This window comes from Mustela nigripes, chromosome 2 (assembly GCF_022355385.1).
Source record: "Mustela nigripes isolate SB6536 chromosome 2, MUSNIG.SB6536, whole genome shotgun sequence".
Lineage (NCBI taxonomy): Eukaryota > Metazoa > Chordata > Mammalia > Carnivora > Mustelidae > Mustela > Mustela nigripes.
Window position 1 is genome coordinate 21,751,172 of NC_081558.1, and position 18,239 is coordinate 21,769,410.

Below are 18,239 nucleotides of genomic sequence, written 5' to 3' on the forward strand. Positions count from 1 at the left end.
CATTTGGTCTCAGGTGGACTGAGGAACACATAACTTTAAACCAGTCAGTTTTCGCATCTGTAAAATGGGGAGAAAGAGCTTGCCAGAGGGTGGGAAGACATCATGATCATGATGTTTCTGATCCTCTTGAGGCGCCTGTCTTTGTCCCATACCCCAACTAGCCTCCCAGCCCCAGTGAGTTGGGAGAAAGGCAGGGGGAGGTCCCCAGGCACAATTCTGCCCCTTTCCCCCAATACACAGTCTGGGAGGCCCTCCATGCAGGCAAAAATCTGGTGGACTGAGTCCTCTTCCCAGTCCCACATCACCCTGGCTATGCCTGTCCCTGATGCCTCCCCCAGCTTTCAGGAGAGAAGCCATACTCCATGGCGAGGTGCACACAGCCAGGGCTGGGCTGGTCCAGCTTTTCCACCTCTCCAGCGTCCACTTCCACCTGACCCCGTGGCACTGCTCTCTTTCACGTTCCCTGAATTCAAGGCACAGCCTTCCGGCTCTAGGCCTAGTGTTCTTGCCCTCCATTTCCACTGGGCTAATCTCTCTTTATTCTTCGAAACACAACCCCAACCACGCCACTTCCAGGAAGCCTTCCCTGATATTCCCCAGGTTGGACAAAATGTCTCCCCGTGGGCTCTTTGTTCTCTGGGCGGCAGCTCTGTCAATAGACACTGTGTCTCCTGTGGTACCCAATGTACCTGTCACTCCTGGCCCAGGGGCTGGCCTAAGTGAGGAGCTGGAAAGCACTCAGGGAACAAAACAGTGAAGGGTACGGAGCTCCCTTCAACTGCTCACAGAGAACATCAGTTCTGCAAGTACTGCTGGGCCAGAAAGTCACCCATGACCCCTCCGCTGGTGTGCCAGTTCCACAGCCCAGCCCAGGCGGAGGGGTCCCAGAGTGGGGAGCTTGGGGTGGGCACGCATGTCATTGCAGGATGTTAGCACTAGCGCCACAGCAAGTCGGGCAGAACCCCTGAGGCTGCACCTTGTCTCAGGGCGCTGGCCTGAGCCCCTCTGAGCAGCCTTGACAAGGTGATTCAACCCATGACCCTGGCCCGCTGACTAGGCTGGATGGGGAGGCAGCAGGGCGGTGGAGGGTCCCCTGCTGCTGGAGACCCCTCCCACTGGCCTCTCCGCTGACCCTTCTAGCAAGGGTCTCTTTGCAAACATTCTGTGAAGCCCTACAGCTGAGAAAAGAATGTTTTCCCTGGAGATCTAGTTTGTTTCCTCCCGGCGAGCTGCCGAGCTCGTTTCCTGCTTCACCCCGGCTGCCAGGACGCCCGGAGTGCACGCGGGATTCTGTGGCTCCCTGCCCGGCCCTGGTGCCTCTGATCCGACTCTCTCCCCTGCCTGCCTCTCCTCTTTGATCTCAGCCTCCTGGTTTTTGTTTTGTTCTCTTGATGCTTTTTATCTGTAAGCCAAAGACATGTGTCATTTTTGAAGAAGTAGGGAGAGCCATGTCAATGGTGGTTTAAGTATGCTTTGCTTATGCAGGGGTTGGGGGCCCTCTCTGGGGTGCCTAACCGCCAGATCCCGGGCAGTCTGGGATCCGGGAGCACCTCCATGAGACTAGAGGCTCCTGGGGACAGTCCCTGGCTTCTTTCCTGGGGCCAGAGCCTCCCTCTGTATTGTCTCTGCCGGGACCGGCCTCTCAACAGGGCAGTGAGCAGACAGGCTTGAGCCTGAGCACGGGGGTGGAAATCGGACTGTGTCACGCAAATCCTGTCACCAAGGGACTCTGGAGTTTGCTGAGAACCTTGGGGAATTGGCCTCTAAAGAATTTCTGTCCAGTCTGTGCCCAAGTGGGGACATATGTTTCTAACCAGAACTTCTTGCACACTTCTTTTTTTTCTGGTCAAAACCGGTTTCCACAGATTGAGTGACCATAAGGCTTAAGACTAAACCTTTGTTCCCAGAGTATGTTCTCCTGTCCTAGACCCCCAGCTGGGTGCTGGAGCGATATTTTATTTTATTTTATTTATACTTATTTAAATTCAACTAGCCAACACAAGAGTGCCTCGTTAGTGTTCGATGTGGTGTTTCATAACTCATTAGCTGTGGATAACGCACAGTGCAGGGCAAGATTTTAAATGAGTAGCTGAATCTCTAAATCGTAGTCCCTCTGCTTGTAAAATGAAGAGACTGCACTGAAAGTTTGCCATGGGGCTGACTGGTCACAGGCCTATGAGGGGCTCATGGTAGAAGATTCTAAGATTCTAAGATTCTAATTCGAATGTGGGATTTAGCCAGAAGCAAGCAGAGATGCTCATTGCCTGGGCTTAAGGCACCGGTCTTTATTTGTAATGAGTCGAAAATATCCTCCCCATCACAGCCCAAGTCCCACAGGCCACCCTCCGGTCACAGGGTGGCAGTCCTCTGCACACCTCCAGGGGGGTTGGGGGGTACGCTTGACCCCTCTATAACTACAGCTCCACGGACCAGCAGGAAATCTCTGTTCCTGGGGACCCCTCTTGGTAATCCAGTTTGAGCAATCTGGGATGGAAAAACGGACAGACAGAAAGACAGATGGTCAGCAAATCTCAGGTGTGATGGGAAGAGACAGAGATAACTAGGGTTAGGAACAGGGAGGGTGAAGAGTCTCAGGGTCCTTAGGACTTCTGCCAGGACCCGCTGACAAGGCCGGTCACCCGAGTGGACGCAGCTGTGTGTGGTCCTCGGGGTCTGGGGCTCTGACACTTCGGGAGGAGTTTCCTACTGCCCCCTACCACCCTCACCCGAGTGATCTCTGGACTAGGGTGTTCTCTGTCATTTTGGGGGTCGCTGAGAGCTGGGTCAGACATATCTAAAGCATCAGCCTTTGCCCTGACTGTCTCTATCTGCCAGGCAAGGACAGAGGAATAGGGGCCCAGCTCCCAGCCTCCTGGCCCCCACCCCTGGCCAGGCTCAGCGGCCTGCTTGCACAGAGTCACCTGGTGGCAGTGTACTCAAGGTCGCCAACTGTCAGTGTTCGCTGGCTGTCATTGGCCGCTGCTGGCGGCCCCCAGACCACGTCCTGGTAAAACTGGCCTGGGATACAAAGGGCGGGTCAGAAAGGAATAAAGACAGAGAGAGAGGCTGGGAGACACACAGAGGGGGAGGGCACTGCCTGTTCACGGCAGAGGTGGCTCCTGAGGGCACCTAGAGCCACGGGCAGCATACCGAGGACCCCGCCAACACGGCTGGAGAAGCGGTCTGTATCCCGCAGAAGAAGCCGGAGCCCTTCCCCAGGGCCGTCCCAGGGTAGCAGGCCGATGGTCACTCTGTCTGGGCTGCTGAGAAGCAGGAGCCCTGCCTTGTCCATGGTCATCTGGAGGCTGTGGGGAAACCCGCGGTCCTGAGCAGTCGGGCTGGGAGTCGGCTGGGGTGCCCCTCTCGTCCTCAGGAATTCCTACTGTGGCCTCGGGGGCCAAGTCCCTTCAGTCTCGCGGGCTTCCCTCTCCTCGTGGTAAACTGGGACTGTTTTATCAGATAAAACATCAGCTCCTTTCCCTCCCTGGTTCTCTTAGATGCGGTTTCTCATAAGTCAGTCTGATGGGATTTCGGCGGGTGTTGGTATATTTACTTAGTCCCTTTCGCTCTTATGGCCAGTGCCACTTTCTTCTGAGGATCAGTGACATTTGGGTCTAGAAGAGCAAGTCCCTTTTTGTTCCAGGTTGTCCTTTTTTTTTTTTTTTTACTTAGGATAATCTTTGAAATTCTTACTTTTTTTGTTTCCTTAGGAATGTTAGATTCTTTTAAGCATGTTGAATAGGGTCCTGCTGTTACTCTGAGTTTATTTTAAACGGAATTACCTTAAACGGACACTGTCTTCGAGGCAACGTACAAAATGTGGTCTGTTTACCCTATGTGTATCTTCTGTACCTCGTGAAAATATGTGGACTTTCCCTCACTGCCCGTGATAGGAATTCTTTATTCTACCCTCTAGCGTGTATGTCCGAGGCACAGAAATGCAGCCATTCTCTGTGCATTTATCAGATAAACAGAAACTAAGATCTCTTACGAAACGGGGCGGTTTTCAGGTGAAGCCCTTGGATTTTCTAGGCACGCACTCAGTTGTCAAGTGGAAACCAGTGTCTGCTGTGGGGCAGGGAGAGGGCAGCGGGCAAGGCTCTCTGTGCCTGGTACAGGCTGGGGGGTGGCAGGGTACGGCTCAGAGAGGGTCAGGCTTCTCTGCCCCACTCCCAGCACCCCCAGAGCTGGAGAGCTGCCTCTGGAAGGCTCTGCGGTGGGACAGCCTCACCCAGAAGAGGTCGCCATCCACTTGCATTAGCCACCAGCAGCCCAGGGTTTGATGGTGGGCCAGGAGCATGCTCAGGATGCCGTTCCTAAACTCCCCTGGGGGACAGTGCTCTCCAGCTCCTTATTATTGTCATTACCTCACCACACGGACGGTACTGCCCTCCACAGCACCCCGTGAGCACCGTGCTGTCTAAGGGACAAAGTGCTCTGGGACCACATCCTCTCACTGGATCTTCTGACTCAGGGCTGGGTGATTATCTCTGATGATGGGTGAGGAAACAGGCTCAGAGCGGGTGAGCAGCCTGCCCAGGGTCACACAGGACTAGCAGCAGAGCTAGCTCCAAACCACACTGTGACCCGTCTGGGACAGTGGCCTGGGTTGGGTATGAGGCCAGCCAAGCCCCAGCCTAGCCGCTCGGTGCCCCCTGGAGCGCTCGGCACCTCTGCTCTTCCTGTGGGCACAGCCTGCTGCAGAAGACTCATGCCCAGCCACCCCCGTCCGCAGGCTGGTGAGCTCAGGTCACCTGTTGACGCTGTCCCCAGCTAACTCATGTGGCCAGAGTGGGACCCAGGCTGGACGTACCCGGGTATCACTGAGAACAGCGTCTCCTTCCACTTGAAGGCAGAGTTTCTTCGATTCCGGGTCACCACCACGTGCTCGGAGAAGGCGTGAACCTGCAGCTCGGGGTTCTTGAAGGTCACCTTGATCCATGAGAACTGGGCCTTTTCTGTCGTGTACTGAGCAGTCACCTCAATCCCTGAGAGAGCCGGGGGCAGAGAGGTCAAGACCATGGCCCCAGCTGGGCACTGGCCTGAGCGGGAGGTACCAGCTGACCTCCCTGCCTCCCTCTCTCCCACACTCCCTCCCACCGGGGGCTGGTTCCCACAGTCTCTCCCCTCATCCCTTGGTTTCAGATGGCTGTGCAAGGACCCTTGAATCCTCAGTGATGGCCAGCTTCAGACGGGCCTTTGAGAAGGGAGATCATGTCAGAAATCCACGAATCTTCGTAAGGCCCCTGGGGCGTGCTTGGCCTGACAAGGCGCCATGGCCAAGGGCAAGATGGAAAATGGGTGGTGCCCCCTCTCCTCTGTGAGCAAACAGACTACAGGCCAGGCGGGAGGAGGGGCGGACTGTGTGGGCGTGGGAGGAACAAGGGAGCCGTCTGTGCTAATGGACTCTGGCCGGCTCTGTAGGTGAGTGTAGGGCATCCCCGAGCACTGGGCCTCCTGGTATCCGACCCAACACTCAGTTCAAGCAGTAAGACCGTTCACCGCCTCCACACCCTCCACAGTCCCACCAGCACCCTCTAGCGCTCTGCTTCTGCCTCCCCTTCCTCTGCCTAGTGGACCCCTACTTGTCTGCCAAGGCCTAGTCACTCCTTTATGACCCTGTGTAGCCACCCCTGCCCCTCCACCCCCGCATTCCCGACAGCTCCTGTGCCCTCCTCTGGGTTTGCTTCCATGTCGCTCTGGGCACTGACCCAAGGCCATGGAGCTCATCTGTGCCCAAATCTGTCTCCCCACCCCCGAAGTATGGCAGGGCCTGGGGGGCAAGTCCACATCTCGTCATCCTGGAGTGCCCAGGCCACCCAGACCTGCGTAGGGGTGCTCAGGGGTGTGGCGGTGCCAGGATCTGGGACAGGCCTGCGTGGGACAGGTTGTGTGTGTCTCCACAAGTGGGTTTCCCATCCGTGTCTCTGGGGTAGTACGTCGGGAGGGAGAGGTGTCTGGGCCTCTCTGGGTGGGTGACAGGATGTGCCCCTCTCACCTTGCTCAGGGTCTGAGAGCAGGTTCATCGGCCCCTGAGAGTGCTTGATGTCCACACAGAGATGGTCCACGCTCTGTCCGGGCAGCATCAGGATGACGGGCGGTGCCTGGATGGGGGCTGGGACGGCAGCTGTGGTTCCTAGAGTAGGTGGAGAAGGCTGGCAGACAAGGACAAGACGGGGGCCAGGCCTGAGGGAGGCTGGCAACTTACCTGGGAGGGAGGTTGTCTTGGGTGGCTCTGAAAGAAGGAAAAGTCTAGGTTTAGGGAGCCCCTTCCCAGAGAATGGGGGGCGGGGGAGGGACAGAGACGTGGGTGTATGTGGCCAGGGCACTCTCTCAACCTCAACAATGGGGAACCCACGTGGCAAGTCTGTAGAGCGACCCGAGGCTTTCCTCTCCCATAGTCTCCCTGTCACAGGGTCAGAAGCTACTGCAGGGACTCTGGCCGGGAAGGTATCTCTGGCTCCTAAATCCACACTCCGGAACGTTCCATCAAGAACGGAGGGGGCTGATGGCGCCAAAGCAGGCATCAGGGCAGGGCCAGCCAGAAACAGAAAGGAAGAGGGCAGTCAGGACTGAGAGCAATCAGCACGCAACCCCCAGCCATCATCACGGCTGCCGGCCCCCTACCCAGCCCCGCAACCCCTGCCGCACCTATGCAGGACTTAGAAGAGCCTTTGCCATGGGATTTGCAAATAGGAGAGCATGCTCTCAGGGAAAATGGAGAGGAGGTCTAGCCTGGCTCAGTGCTGTTTTTGAGTCTAGACCTGGAGATCAGAAACAGCTCAAGGGTCCACTGCTGGCTTTGAAAGGGAGGAAGACTTCCCTTTCTAGAAGGTTCCATCCTGAGCCAGACTCCAGAGTGTAATGAATCCAATTCCGTGAAAATAAAGGACACGTTACATCATGTCATGCCCCACAGCAGCTCTCCCTGGCTTGTGCCCCGCCTTGTCCTGTGTGCGTTACCTCTCCAACTTTATGGCCATGTTCAACGATCATCTTGAAATTAGACCCTCGGAAGGTCAGAAAGTGGCTAACCTAACAACCTGTCCGGTAGCAGTGATTCTCCAGCGATATGGTAGTAGAGTGGATAATGATGAGGCACATCAGGAGGTCCTGGTGGTCCGGCTCTCCCTACGTCACTAGGTCTCTTCCCGGTAGTTCCAGCTTTGGAAAAGTTGACGCATGCAACCTTCTCTCAAGCAGTGTCATGGCTCCCCGCAGCCAGGGCTCAGGAGCCCAGGCCAGGAGAGGGATGAGGAAAGGGCAGATGTCCCCCTCCCTCCCCACATTAATCACTCTGGGAGCTAACTCCCGGTGGCCAGGGAAAATTCAGCATGGGAATGATGGACCTTCTTGAGCAACCCCCACCCTGCCCCTGGGATATGAGCCCCCTTCCCCCGCCCCTGACTCAAACCACCTTGTCCTCTATAGCCTCTTGCTTCCATGAGGACAGAGTCTGCATAGATGCCTCCTGATCAGATATCATGACCTGAGTCCCAGCCCCACCAGCCAGCCAAGGGAGCCAGGCAAGTCACGCCCCCAACAACCAGGGCAGAACCCAGTCTGTGGCCTGGGGTCAAGGTCCTGTTAATGTCCCCCACCCCTTCCCCTTTCCTCCTTTGCCACCTGTTATTCTGGACCTTCTGTTTCCCGCAGTACGAAATTTAGAGAGTGGATAACCTGGAAATAAGAGGGACCTGGGTTTGCTTCCTGGTTATACCTTTCGGGGGTCCCTCGCTGACCAGCGTTTGTGTCCCTAAGTGCCCAGGACAGGGCGTGAGTGGCAGACAACGCCCGCTCCTGGCAGCAGGGCTGAGTTGGAGAGGCTCTGGCTGGCAACCTCGTGGGGCTGATGTCTCGGGCTCTGTGTCAGCCAACTGCCCCCCCGACCAGCCTTTGAGGGAATTAGGCCCTTACCTGAGTGGAAGTTCCTGTGTTTGTTTTCTGGATAAAACAAAAAGAGAAAGAAAAGGAACTAATGCTGTTAGGATGTTTTCGACAAGTTTGAAGTGCTTCTGCTTAACCTTGTTTCCCAACCCCAGCACTGAATAGGTGCGGTGAACTCTGGGGTCAGCAGACCTGGCCTCAGCTTTCTCATCTGTGAAATGGGAGCAGTGTCCCGAGGCTCCTGGGAGATTAGGGGTGGCTAGGTCAGGGACTTGGTGGGGACACGGTGGGAAAGGCTCTGGAGAATGCGGAGTCAAAACTGTGTTGCCGGGAAGGCTGGGGTCCTACTCTCACACCTACCGGTTTCCATAGGCTTCTCAGCAACTTCAGACTGTTCTTTGCCTTCAGGTTTGGTGACCACCATGGACGTGAGAGGAGTGACAAAGCAGTAGTGGAGTGACAAGGTCAGAGCGTGGGTCTTGAGGTCCTGCTTCTCAGCACTGGATGCTGAAACCCTGCAGGTGAGGGACATCAGAGGCTTGGCGTGTCCTCCCTGGATGCTGGGTCAGAGTCTCCCTCTCTTCCAGACCCTTCTGGGAGGTTCCACCTGGGAGAGCCTGGAGCTCATCCACAATGCCAACACTGCTTCTCTCTATGCCCGGGAGATACCCCATGCCAGTTGCAGCTGCCCCCCACCGCAGGGGAAACTTGGGAAGGTGCTTGGGCTGTATGTGGTGGCCCCAGCGGGCCCTCGAGGGTACAGGCCACCCACATTTTCTCCAGCAGTTGCTGGATGGTCAGGTATGCCCAGAGTCTCTCCATGAAGCTGTGGAAGATGTACTTGGGGCTCTGGAACTCCTTCTCCTGCTCCGCCACACTGGACTCCGTTTGGAAGGTGATGTTCTGCATGTGCTGGAAAGAGGGGCCCAGCCCAGGCAGGAGGAGTGAGGGCCTTGCCGAGGCCGACACGGCAGGCCCAGAGCCAGGAGCTCAGGTCAGACCGACCCTTCCAGAGAAAGGGAAATGAGAATGGGATCCAAACCCCGGGCCAGGGTAGAAACAGCAGCAGAAAGGACGTGCAACTGCAGTGTGGGGGGCAGAAAGGGGCCCCACAGGCACTCCACACTCACCCCAAAGATGGAGACTCTGGGGACCAAGAGAGAAGAGCCTTCTCTGACAGTCAGACGCAGAGTTGAGAAGAGAACTCAGGTGTTACGGCCCTGATAGGCCTCGGGGCCCCCCAACCAGCTGTCCCCTGCCCAAGCTGGTGCCCTCTGCTGGAGCTGGGCGCGATGGGATGTGGCAATACAGCGGGTGCCAAGCTCTGGGGGACTGCTGCTTCCTTCCCCAGGGCCGGGCCTCCTGCTGTTGGGCGGCCCTGCCCGCAGTCTGGGAAGTGGGGTCCAGGGACAGAGGAAATCTGCCCTCTCTCACCACTGCTCCAAACAACAGCTGAAGACCGTAACATGGATCAAATCCCACTACCCCTGCTGGGACCACCTTCTCCATCTCACCCACAGCCTCGTTCCCCAAAACTGTGTCATGTAGGCCACCTACATGAATTTCGCCCTGTCCACACACACAGCAATTTGTCTGATCGTTTTCCTTAAATGAACTTTAAATAGATGAATACTATTTATCTGGCTTTGTCCCAATCACACCTGCAAAAATCTTAGGTCTGGCATTCAAGTTCTATTTTGCAGGAGACACATTAAAATACATACTCAGGGGTGTCTGGGTGGCTCAGTCATTAAGCGGCTGCCTTCGGCTCAGGTCATGATCCCAGGGTCCTGGGATGGAACCCCGCATTGAGCTCCCTGCTCAGTGGGAAGCCTGCTTCTCCCTTTCCCACTCCCCCTGCTTGTGTTCCCTCTCTTGCTGTGTCTTCTATCAAATAAACAAATAAAATCTTTTAAAAAAATAAAATAAATACACAACTACTGAAAGAAAGACAGGTTTATAAACTCCCCTGAGTCACCCTGAGTTCTGCACTTTGGGAACCCCTGGCCTTCAGGTTATTTTAGCAGCTAACGTGAATGGAGTGTTTAAACTGGGACCAGACATTAATCCCCACAGCAGCCTTACAAGGTGGGTAGGGTGACCTATTCTGATTTTTACCCCTAAGGAAACTGAGGCACAGGAAGGTTAAATGATCTGCCCCTGGCCTCACCTCTGGGAGGTGGCAGAGCTGGGTTTGAACCCAGACAGGCGGGCCACAGGGCTGGCGATGCCCATCACAATATTTGGCTACTTCCTCCAAGGCAAGGCCCTGTCCCCCCGCCCCGCCTCCCCCACCCCGCTCCCCCACCCCACCCCCTCCGTGTCCCCTAACTCACCCACCTGCTGTTCTTCCCACACAGGCTGCCTGCTTGCCATGCAAGCCCAGAATGTTCCTCTACCATTCCACATCTCTATTGTCTCCTACTCGTCCTTCAGCCTCAGCTGGGCCTCCTTCAGGTAGCTCCCCCTGATTCCCAGATCAGGTTTGGGTTCCCAGGGCTGCTCCCCCGAGTCCTCAAGTTTCTCCTGTTGGCAACCTCCCTACCTGTAGCTCCCTGTTTGTGTGATGATTTCCCTGCACTGCCTTTCCTGGGACGACAGGATCTGTAGGGCCTGGAGGACTTAGCACGGAGCAGATGCTGTTTCTCCCCGTGAAATGAGAAGGCTTCCCGTGGCAGAGGCAGGGAAGGTGGGCAGAGTTGGGGTACCACGTGGGGACCCGGGCTCTTGACCTGGCTACACTGGGGCCCGAGGCAAGTTGCCTGCCCTGTCTGGATCTCAGCCTGCTTGTCTGCAAAATGGGAGCAGTCGCCCCTGCCCGAACGCAACCTCCGAGCGCCGGTGCGAGGGCAGGAGGGCGTGCCAAGCCCCTGGTGCCCTCAGGACCCGCAGCAGCGCAGACGGACTGCTGGGTGTCCCCTCTAAGCAGCCGAGAGCACCGTGGGACTTGCGCAAGGCCGGTGGCTGGAACCCAGCTGGGCTAGGATTGGAAGCCAGTCCCTCTGACTGCCTGCCCCGGCGGCCCTCCCCCTGCAGAGTGGTTGGCCACACTCACCATCTTCCCCTTGACTTTGGCTGACAGCACATCAGGGCTCTGGTCCTTGATCTTCCCAGCCACGACAATCTCAGAGCCTTTGAAGAGCAGTCGGAAGTTGTCCTGTGAGACGTCCTCCACGGCGTTGCTGGGGTACTCGAAGGTCACTGCTGTCAGCAATGGGTTGGCCACTTCCTGGTAGAAGTCCTGCAAGGTGGCGGGGGGCAGTGTCATGAGTGATGGACTGGGCTCGGCCTGCCTCACCCGTGTAGCCCCCGGGGGCCCTCTGGCACCTACCTGGAGCTGCAGGGCAGAGTCCGAGTCCTCATAGATGCGCCGAGCCAGGCCGCCATTGTCTAGCGCCAGCTTCTCCAGGAAGGCATAGCTGACGTCAAAGCCAAAGCCCAGGGAGAAGACGCTGTACTGGCCACCTACAGCTTCCTTCACATTCTTCTGGATCCTTGCAGGGTCGGTCTCCCCTGGACAAGTGGGTGGAGAAGGGGGAGTGAGGAAACAGTGATTTGTTCAAAGATCTTTCTGGAGTCGCAGAGCCAGAGGGGTCTCAGATACGCCCCCCACCCCTGCCTGGGGTTCAACGGCACAGCTGTCCGCGCCCCCAGGGTTGTGTGCCCTGGAGTTGCTGGTGGTGCCCTCACCCATGGTGGGGTCGCCATCGGTGAGCAGGATGATGAGGGAGACACTCCCCTCCGGCAGCAGCTCCTGCTGGTTGGCACTGTCCAATAGCTGCACGGCCATCAGCATCGCGTCATTGATGTTGGTCCCTGGGGGGCACGTACTCTCAGGGTGGCAGCTTCCAGACCAGCTCCCCAGGCTGGGCTTGCTGCGCTAGAAGCCCCCTACGCTGCAGGAGCCCGGAGGTGCTCACCTCCTTGGGCCTGGATTCCGGTCGCGTAGCTCCTGGCCTGGTTCACGTTCTCAGCTGAGGCTGGCACCAGCGAGGGCCTCCACTGGGTTACGTCCCCGCTGAAGCTGACAAGATTGAACTGGTCGTTGGGGCTGAGGTCATCCAGGATCTTGATTAAGGCTTCCCGGGTCTGGGCAGGGGGGTGGGAGACTCAGGAGGGTGTCTGAGTAGGGCCTCTCTGGGGCTCAAGTGTACTTGGGGGACATCCCTGGGCTCCCATAGTCAGTGCTCTAGGGGCAGACCCTGCCCACACTCTGGCCAATCTCAACCCCTGGGTGCCCCCCTACCCAGGAAGATGGAGGAAGGAGAGTGCCTCCTGGACCAGAGCTAATGGTGTGAGGCATGTGTGAGTTTCCAGGGCCATGCCCTGAGTCAGGGGGACCCACCTGATGGATCTTCTTGCCCCTCATGGAGCCGCTTTTGTCAATGACGAAGATCACATTCTTGGGTATCGTGGGTAGGCCCTCAGGGGCAAAGTAGTGTACAAAGTAGCCACCCTCGATCTGTGATCACAGTGAAACAAACCCAGGTAAAAAGAGCTTCAGCCTGCCCTGCCCCGGAAGCAGCCTTCTCATCCTAAGCCTTGGGTTCCTCTCTACATGTAGCCCCCTCTCTCTGTGTCCCACTGCTGTCCTCCCCAAGTCTTCACCATCTTCGACGGCTCAGTCTAGCCCCTCCCTTACCTCCCCTGCTCACACATGGCCCACTACAACTGTACTCCCACCTCATCACCTATTTGTTTTAGTATTTGAGGCAATTTACCTTAAAAAGTTTAGACATAATTACCCTGAAATCCATCAAAAGAGTAAAGACTTTAAAACAAGGTCCAATAAAGATGAAAAGGGAAAGCACAATGATGCCAGAGACTTGTGAGAAAGAAGCTACTGCCATTGAGTATAAAACTGAACTGTGAGCCTCCTGGCGGGCAAGGCAATAAGGGAAATCCTGCAGGGCATCTCTCTAGCAGAGGTGAAACTTTTGTGCCTTCAAAAGAAAACTATTTCAGGGATAGCATAATAAAATTACTTGTTTTCAGTCTGTTCTGCCACTGGTTCACCCTGATAAGTAGGGGCGGTTATTCTGCCTTTCTTTCTAGAGCATGCAAGCTCAGGCCCTTTTCTGGTTGTCCTACTCTCACCTTAAATCTCACCACACACCTGAATGGAGCCCCCGGAGACGGTCCTGTTCACATCGTAGCGGACGATGAAGTTGCCATTCAGGACTGTGTCCTGCTGCCCTGATGACTTTTGCTGGGAGAGTGTAGGCTTGAATTGGATATGAGCCTGGGGAGGGAGAGGCTGGAGTTGGGAGGATCCTCATGGTCACCCACACCCCCTCTGAAGCAAGAATTCTATGATGCTGTCTTGGACCACAGTCCAGCAAACGTTCTCTGAGGCCAAGCTGTTGGAGAGACTGCCTCCATACAGAGAAGTGGGAGCCATGTGAGCAGAGGCTGGGCTCAGGTTGTGCAGGATCCAGCTGTTGGCCTTTCCCTGCTGTGGGGGCCTCACTCTGGCTCCTCCCCATGGCCTTCTCCCCCATCTCGGACTTCACACCAGCACACAGCAGCCTTCTCTAGGCCTTGTCCTCCACCTCTGCCAAGTGGCAGTATGGACACAGATCTCCAAAGTCCCTCCAGCTCAGAGTCTGTCCACTTGTCCTGCTCTTTGGACACACCCATAAGGCTGGTCTGACAACAGGCCCCTGGGACCCTTGCCTGCCGATTGTGGCAGGCCCACCTTGGTCTTGTTCTGTGAGACGGTGAGGGCGTCTACCAGTTCGTTGGTCATGAAGGTGCTCTCTGTCTCCAGAAAGCTGATACCTTGAGGCTCGAAGATATGAATGTCCATCTGGAGGCAAGAAGTGGGGGTCACTGGGTCAGTGGGGAGTTGGGGCTGGGCCTCACAGGACACAGAGGGGAAGGATGGGCTGCCCTCACCAGAGCACGTGTCTTCTTAGAGGCCCCCCTGGGAGCAGGCAGTGCCAGTACCTGCAGGTGCTTGACCAGCTGCTGAGGCTGGACTTTCAGCAGCAGCTCATACGCTCCCAGTTGCCGCTTGAGCAGCTCCTCATACACCAGCTCGAAGGTGACCTTGGCAGAGGGAGCCACACTGACCGACACCTGGAACTGCTCTGTCTTTCTTCCGGTGGCCCTGCGGGAGGAGAGCATCATGTCTGCCCCTCCAGGCCAGGCAGGGGGCTGGAGAGGGTGTACAGGGCTAAAGGCAGGGGCAGCCTCTGTGCCAACCCCCTGGGGTCCCTCCTGCCACCATCGTTGGCTCACTTGACGAGGCCAGCACTCTCTCCCCTGGCCACGGCCGCGCTGTACTGCTCCTGGGCTGCAGCCTTCTCCTTGATATTCCCTGGGTAGGTCACACCTTCGATGATCCTGGGGCAAAACAATGGGAATCATGGAGGGCCTGACAGGAGATGCCCACTCCAATCCCACCTCCTCCAGGGAGCCTCTCTGGACTCCGCGTGCCTCATAACAGATTGAGCTTTGTCTTTGCCTGAGCCTACCCGTTTGTCTTTCTTTCTTTCTTTCAAAGATTTATTTATTTATTTGGCACAGAGAAAGAGAGAGAGCACAGCAGAGGCAAAGGGAGAAGGAGGCCCCCCTCTGAGCAGGGAGCCAGCCTCAGGACTCGATCCCAGGACCCCGGGCATATGACCTGGGCCGAAGGTAGGCGCTTAACCGACTGAGCCACCCAGGCGCCCAGCCCACCCATTCATTATGTACTTATTGTATACAAGAGTCTGTGCAGGGACCCGGATGAGGGTGGCGGGCCTCTGCAAGCTATCAGGCTTGTCATGTTGGTACACATGCATTTACTGAACAGACCTCGGAGGAGGTTGTAGAGGAGGCGGGATGGAGGTAAATAAATCCTGGCCTCCACCCTTGCAGTCTGGCCCCACGTTCCGGCTTGCCTGGTCTACCTCACAGCCTGCTCCCAGAGGAATTGGTCGGTCACCAGCAAGCACTTTATGGGGTGCACGTGTGCCCAGCCTTGTGAGCGGCTGTGTGGGGCAGACGGAGGAGGCAGGGGGTGCCGGGCTCCCAGCCCAGTGGGAAACGCAGGTCTGAAAGGCTCTGCTCCCTCTCCCATGCAGCTGTCCCCTGCACAGAGGATGGCCTCTGGGGAAGTAGGTTTTTGACAATTGGTGGATGAGACCCCCAGGGGTGTGGATACAATCCTCATGGCTGTTCCTTGGGACTAGAAAGACCTGCCAGGGCTTTTCCTCTGGAAGGAGAACGGCTCCAGACTGTCCTGGTGAGGTGAGCTGGGGTGTGTCCGCAAACCTTTGCCTGCCCCACCTGGGGTCGTGTGAAAGAGTAAGAGCATGCAGGGATGGGCAGGGCGCCTGTCACCAGGGCATTAGGACCCAGTGTCTCTCCTCCCCACCTTCCTGACCTTCCTGGTCATAATTTAACTCTGGGCCAGGGCTGCTGAGTGGGCCACAGGGCTCCTCCTCCCAGATGCCCAGCTGGGACTGCCCCCCAGGTCAGAGCACAGGACATCTTGCCCCCTGCTTCCCCATCTGCTGCAGCAACACCATCTGGACCCAGAGGGGGGTGCCGGCCCAGGGCTCTCAGCATAGGCCCTGTACCCGGAAGCCGGTCACCTGCTGGCCTTGGCCCTCCAGTGGGAAGCTGGGAGTACCCAGCTGCGCTCCCACTGCAGGCCTGGCTCCAGGGTCAGGAGAAGCAAGGGCTGCTGACAGGGTGGCAGGGAGTGAGGGAGAAGCCGACCGCAGGGACCCAGGCCCCACTGCAGCTTTTCAGAGGTCTCAGGGTAGTTTGGGAACCCCCGGCTGGGAGAAGCTTGCTCACGGCACCATTCAGCGCCCTCCCTGAGTTTCTGGGATCAGCGTCTCTCTGGCCGGCCTTCAATCCCTGCCTCTCCTGTGAGGCTGGGGACAGACGGGGAGGGTTCTCCTGCACTCAGCAAACATTGCAAAAGAGTCGGGAAGGGTGGGGGAGGGTGGTAGAGGACAAGGTGAGGGTCAGCCCTGAGCCACAGAGTCCACAGAAACTCCACGGGCTCCCTATTTCGGCCTCTGGCCCAGAGGAGACACACCCTCTGCAGGGTCCCCGGTGGGAGGGTGGGAATGAGCCCTGGCTTAGAACTTCCTGTGACAGAGATCCCCCTCCTCGAGGCACTGCCCCACCGTGGGGCCGCTCAGGAGTTAGGACGTTGTCTTCTGAGCTGGACTCTGTCTTTGGTGACTCCCTCCTGCCTGGGCCTGGCCTCAGGATGCTCCAGCTCTGCACGCTTCAGAGGCAAACACACCAAGAAGCTGTGGTGCTCCATCCGTCAACGGGGCAGGTGGGTGGGAAGCATCAGTGGAAAGATGGATGACGGCATGGATGACGGGAGGCAGGAAGGTGAGGGAGAGAGGGATGCCGGGGGCGGGGGGGAAGGATGAAGGGAGAGAGCAAGGGAGGCGGGACGGACGGCAGGAGGGACGGCTGGAGGACCGAGGGATGGACCATCTCTGAGAACGCACGGAGTTCCTGGGTTAAGCCTCTGGCTCCTCGTATTGCCTACACGCAGAGCACACACGCCTGAGGCGTCCGCCCTGGCTCATCTCACATCAGGAAGAGGGTCCCTCTTCCTGACAGGGTGTCACCAGGGAAGATGGCGACATCACGCTGGGTTGGGGAGGGTGGCAGGGAGGAGGGCGGGGGAGGGGCACCTACATGGAGAAGTTGGTGATGAAGGCTCTCTTGGGCAGCTCCACCTGGAATGTGGCCTCCTGTGCGGTCTCGGCCCTGTTGACCACCCTGCTGGTGACGACTGTGTGGGCAAATCTGGACGAGACCTTGGAGTCCACGGTGAGGCTGTAGACTTCGATGTCCTGCTGGACCCGCGGAGGGGAGGGGTGGGATGCTTTCTACGCCACTCCAACTTGAGACAGCACTCGTGGAGGGGGCCCTGCCCTTGGTCCCCAACCCCGACTGAACCACTGGCCACGCCCCTGGCCAAACCCCAGGAGGCATTGCACAGGTGAACACCGGTCTCATGGCAGAGGGAGCTGTGTGCCCTGCCCCTCCCCCTTCAGGGCTGTGTTGCTGGAGCCTGAGCCCCAGTGTGTCTGGGAGGTGACTCTCACTTCCTCCTCGGGGAGGGGACCCTAGCGGGGGTCAGGCAGCTTCACATTTGATCTTAGCTCTGCCCGTGAAAGGGTAATGAACAAGTTCTGTGATTTCTGGTGACCTCAGCCTCCATGGAAACTGGGAAACGCAGCTCTTGCCTGTCTCCCACCCGGTGCTCATAGGAGCTGGGAGAACTTGGAGGAGATGAGGACCCAGTCTCTAACCACTAGGAGCCTTCCTCTTTGCCCCCTTCACCCTGCAGCCCTGGACCCTCCCTAGGCCCACACTCTTCCCTTCCAGGTCTGCAGTTCCCCAGAAAGGACCTGGGCACACCTGCGACCTTGCACACCTGCTCTCTGCACATGGCGTGTTCAGGTGCATGCGTGGCTTAGCACCGAGGCGCGTGACTGGCTGGGTGGCTTGTGGGGTGTCTGCTCGGTGGCAGGCCCTGTACGGAGTTCTTTCTGGATATTACAGGTCTGATCTTCACAACAAAGCTCTGAATAGCTTTATCTTTTTACCATTTTACAGATGAGGAAACAGACACAGAGAGCATAAATAACTCCTTCGCGGCCACTCAGCCAGGGAGAGGGAGAGCGGGGCTCATGAAGCCCGTTCTCACCCACCGCGCGCACTGCCCCAGCAGTAGCTCGCTGGGCTGCAGCGCCTCCTTGCAAAGTGGAAATAGGGTCTCCCTGCTGTTCAATGGGAGAGCAGCCATACAGCCCTAGGTTAGTGCCTGATAGATGGTCGGCCCCACATCTTTGCGCACACCCTGATCCACGCTCCCTTGTCCACACATGCTTGCACCCACGGAGGCTCTCCTTGTTCATCAGCCCACAGCACTCGCGCTCGGGCACCCAGACACCCATTACCTTTTTGGCGGTGGTCGTGCAGAGGGCAGCCAGCAGCGAGAGCAGCACCAGTGCGATGCCACGGGTACAGCCCGAAGTCTTCATTTTGGCTCTGGTGCCTGGCAGGTGGCTTCTGAACTTGAGAGGATGTGGGGAGTGAATTAGTAATATGCTTGCTGTCCCGCCCCTCCGGGGGCGGCTTCTGGGAAGTTGGGATCTCCAAGCCAAAAACGGCGGTAGCCTCAGCTAAGCAAACTGAATGTCCCGTGGACCTTGGCTGGGGACCGGAACCCATACCGAGGAGAGGCAGGCTCAGGTGGGAACTGGGTATGGCACTCCTTCTGAAAGATCCAGAATCATCCCAGGCCACTACCAAACCCTTGCACCAACCTTTCACCAGCAGGCTTCCTAGATCTGGGAGATACAACAATGAACCAGCCT

General features: G+C 57.4%; 1 protein-coding gene across 3 annotated transcripts; it reads right to left on the bottom strand.

The window, feature by feature from the left end:
* Positions 1-2,265: 2,265 nt before the first annotated feature.
* Positions 2,266-17,946, bottom strand: ITIH4 (inter-alpha-trypsin inhibitor heavy chain 4). Of its 3 annotated transcripts, none has more exons than XM_059389929.1 (23): positions 17,820-17,946; positions 16,549-16,706; positions 14,131-14,235; positions 13,837-13,999; positions 13,586-13,696; positions 13,004-13,129; positions 12,233-12,349; positions 11,808-11,976; positions 11,578-11,703; positions 11,219-11,400; positions 10,943-11,128; positions 8,660-8,799; positions 8,248-8,402; positions 7,918-7,944; positions 7,627-7,680; positions 7,036-7,164; positions 6,359-6,505; positions 6,209-6,235; positions 5,999-6,136; positions 4,814-4,988; positions 3,151-3,305; positions 2,922-3,018; positions 2,266-2,484 (listed from the first exon to the last, which is right to left on the bottom strand). In XM_059389929.1, exons 1-23 carry the CDS (start codon positions 17,901-17,903, stop codon positions 2,415-2,417), a joined length of 2,841 nt encoding a protein of 946 aa, XP_059245912.1. In that variant the 5' UTR covers positions 17,904-17,946; the 3' UTR covers positions 2,266-2,414. The 3 variants fall into 3 exon arrangements, with proteins under 3 accessions (XP_059245912.1, XP_059245913.1, XP_059245910.1); XM_059389930.1 differs by having other exon boundaries at positions 5,999-6,127; positions 16,549-16,709; XM_059389927.1 differs by having other exon boundaries at positions 16,549-16,709.
* Positions 17,947-18,239: the final 293 nt, after the last annotated feature.

Coding starts and splice junctions, on each gene's coding strand:
- ITIH4 (XM_059389927.1), bottom strand. CDS start 17,903: ATGAAGACTTCGGGCTGTACCCGTGGCATCGCACTGGTGCTGCTCTCG. Junction 7,945..8,247: donor TGAGAAGCCTATGGAAACCG/GTAGGTGTGAGA, acceptor TGTTTTATCCAG/AAAACAAACACAGGAACTTC. Junction 3,019..3,150: donor CCGTGTTGGCGGGGTCCTCG/GTATGCTGCCCG, acceptor TTTGTATCCCAG/GCCAGTTTTACCAGGACGTG.